This window comes from Apteryx rowi, unplaced genomic scaffold (assembly GCF_003343035.1).
Source record: "Apteryx rowi isolate R43461 unplaced genomic scaffold, aptRow1 scaffold_2407, whole genome shotgun sequence".
Classification (NCBI taxonomy): domain Eukaryota; kingdom Metazoa; phylum Chordata; class Aves; order Apterygiformes; family Apterygidae; genus Apteryx; species Apteryx rowi.
The window spans coordinates 3,491-5,261 of NW_020448761.1; the positions used below are offsets into that span (position 1 = coordinate 3,491).

Here is a 1,771-nt window from a genome sequence, read left to right on the forward strand (position 1 = left end):
ATCATGTGGGTACAAGGTGGATACAAGGTTTGGGGTGACATCGCATGGGTGCACGTCCCTTGGGTGCCACATGGGCATGGTCTGAGGGACCTCACGTGGGTATGGATGGATGCAAGGTTTGGGGTGACATCACATGGGTGCAGGGCAGGTGCACGTCCCTTGGGTTCCACGTGGGCACGGTCTGAGGGACCTCACATGGGTATGGGGCGGATACAAGGTTTGGGGTGATGTCGCATGGGTGCAGGGCGGGTGCACGTCCCTTGGGTGCCACGTGGGCCTGGTTTGGGGGACGTCATGTGGGTATGGGATGGATACAAGGTTTGGGGGGCATCACATGGGTGCAGGGTGGGTGCACGTCCCTTGGGTGCCACGTGGGCACGGTCTGAGGGACCTCACACGGGTCCGAGATGGATACAAGACTTGGGGGAACATCACGTGGGTACGGGGCGCATCCAAGGTTTGGGGGGCCGTCGCATGGGCGCGGGGCGGGCGCGCGGCCCCGGGGCTGCACCCATGGGTGCTGAGCGGGCACCCGCAGGTGCTGGCCGACGAGCACGCCCGGGAGATGTGCCTGCGCTTCGCCGACATGGAGTGCAAGCTGGGCGAGATCGACCGGGCCCGCGCCATCTACGGCTACTGCTCGCAGATCTGCGACCCTCGCGTGAGTCCCCGGCGGCGGGTGCCACGTCCCGGGCGGGCAGCGGGTGTCACCGGGCCCCGCCACGCCGACGGGGACGTGGGGGACGGCGGAGGCTGGGCGGTGCGGGTGCCTCGGGCCACCCCGGTGTGCCCACGGGGGTGACCGGTGGCAGCGGTGTGGCCAGCGCTGTATCGGTACCGGTGCTAGGGGTGGCCCTGGTGCCACGTGGGTGCTCGGTGACTGGTGGGGTGCCTGGGGTCAGGGGTGGCCCCGGTGCCACGTGGGTGCCCAGTGCTCAGGGATGTCTCCAATGTCACGTGGCTGCCCAGGCATGTCCCCAATGTCACTTGGGTGCCCAGGGCCCAGCAGGGTGTTTGGTGCCATGGATGTCCCCAATGCCACATGGGTGCCTGGTGCCCAGCAAGATGCCCAGTACCCAGGGATGTCCCCAGTGCCATGTGGGTGCCTGGTGTCAGCGATGTCACCAGTGTCACATGGGTGCCCAGTGCCCAGCAGGGTGCCTGGTGCCAGGGATGTCCCCAAAGTCGCGTGGGTGCCCAGTGTCACATGGGTGCCCGGTGCCCAGCAGGGTGCCTGGTGCCAAGGATGTCCCCAATGTCACATGGGTGCCCACTGCCCAGGGATGTCCCCAGTGTCATGTAGGTGCCTAGTGCCCAGGGATGTCCCCAGTGCCATGTGGGTGTCCAGTGTCAGGGATGTCCCCAATATCACGTGGGTGCCCAGTGCCCAGGGATGTCCCTAGTGCCACATGGGTGCCTGGTGCCAGGGATGTCCCCAGTGTCACATGGGTGCCCAGTGCCCAGGGATGTCCCCAGTGTCATGTGGGTGCGCAGTGTCTAGGGATGTCCCCAGTGCCACATGGGTGTCCAGTGCCCAGCAGGGTGCCCGGTGCCAGGGATGTCCCCAATGTCACATGGGTGCCCAGAGATGCCCCCGATGCCACGTGGGTGCCCAGCAGGGTGCCTGGTGCCAGGGATGTCCCCAATGCCATGTGGGTGCCAGGTATCAAGGATGTCCTTGATGCCACCTGGCTACCTGATGCCCAATAAGGCACCCAGCGTGAGGAACCTCCAAAACGCCACGTTGGGTGCCCGGCGCTCACCCCGTGTC

At 66.1% G+C, this 1,771-nt stretch overlaps 1 protein-coding gene across 1 annotated transcript in view; it reads left to right on the plus strand.

Moving 5' to 3' along the window:
* Positions 1-802, plus strand: part of LOC112966398 (pre-mRNA-splicing factor SYF1-like) — a 3,662-nt gene extending 2,860 nt beyond the window's left edge. Inside the window, exon 2 of the mRNA XM_026066443.1 lies at positions 539-802. Coding sequence (XP_025922228.1) covers positions 539-802 — 264 coding nt within the window. The remainder of the gene's footprint in view (positions 1-538) is intronic.
* Positions 803-1,771: the final 969 nt, after the last annotated feature.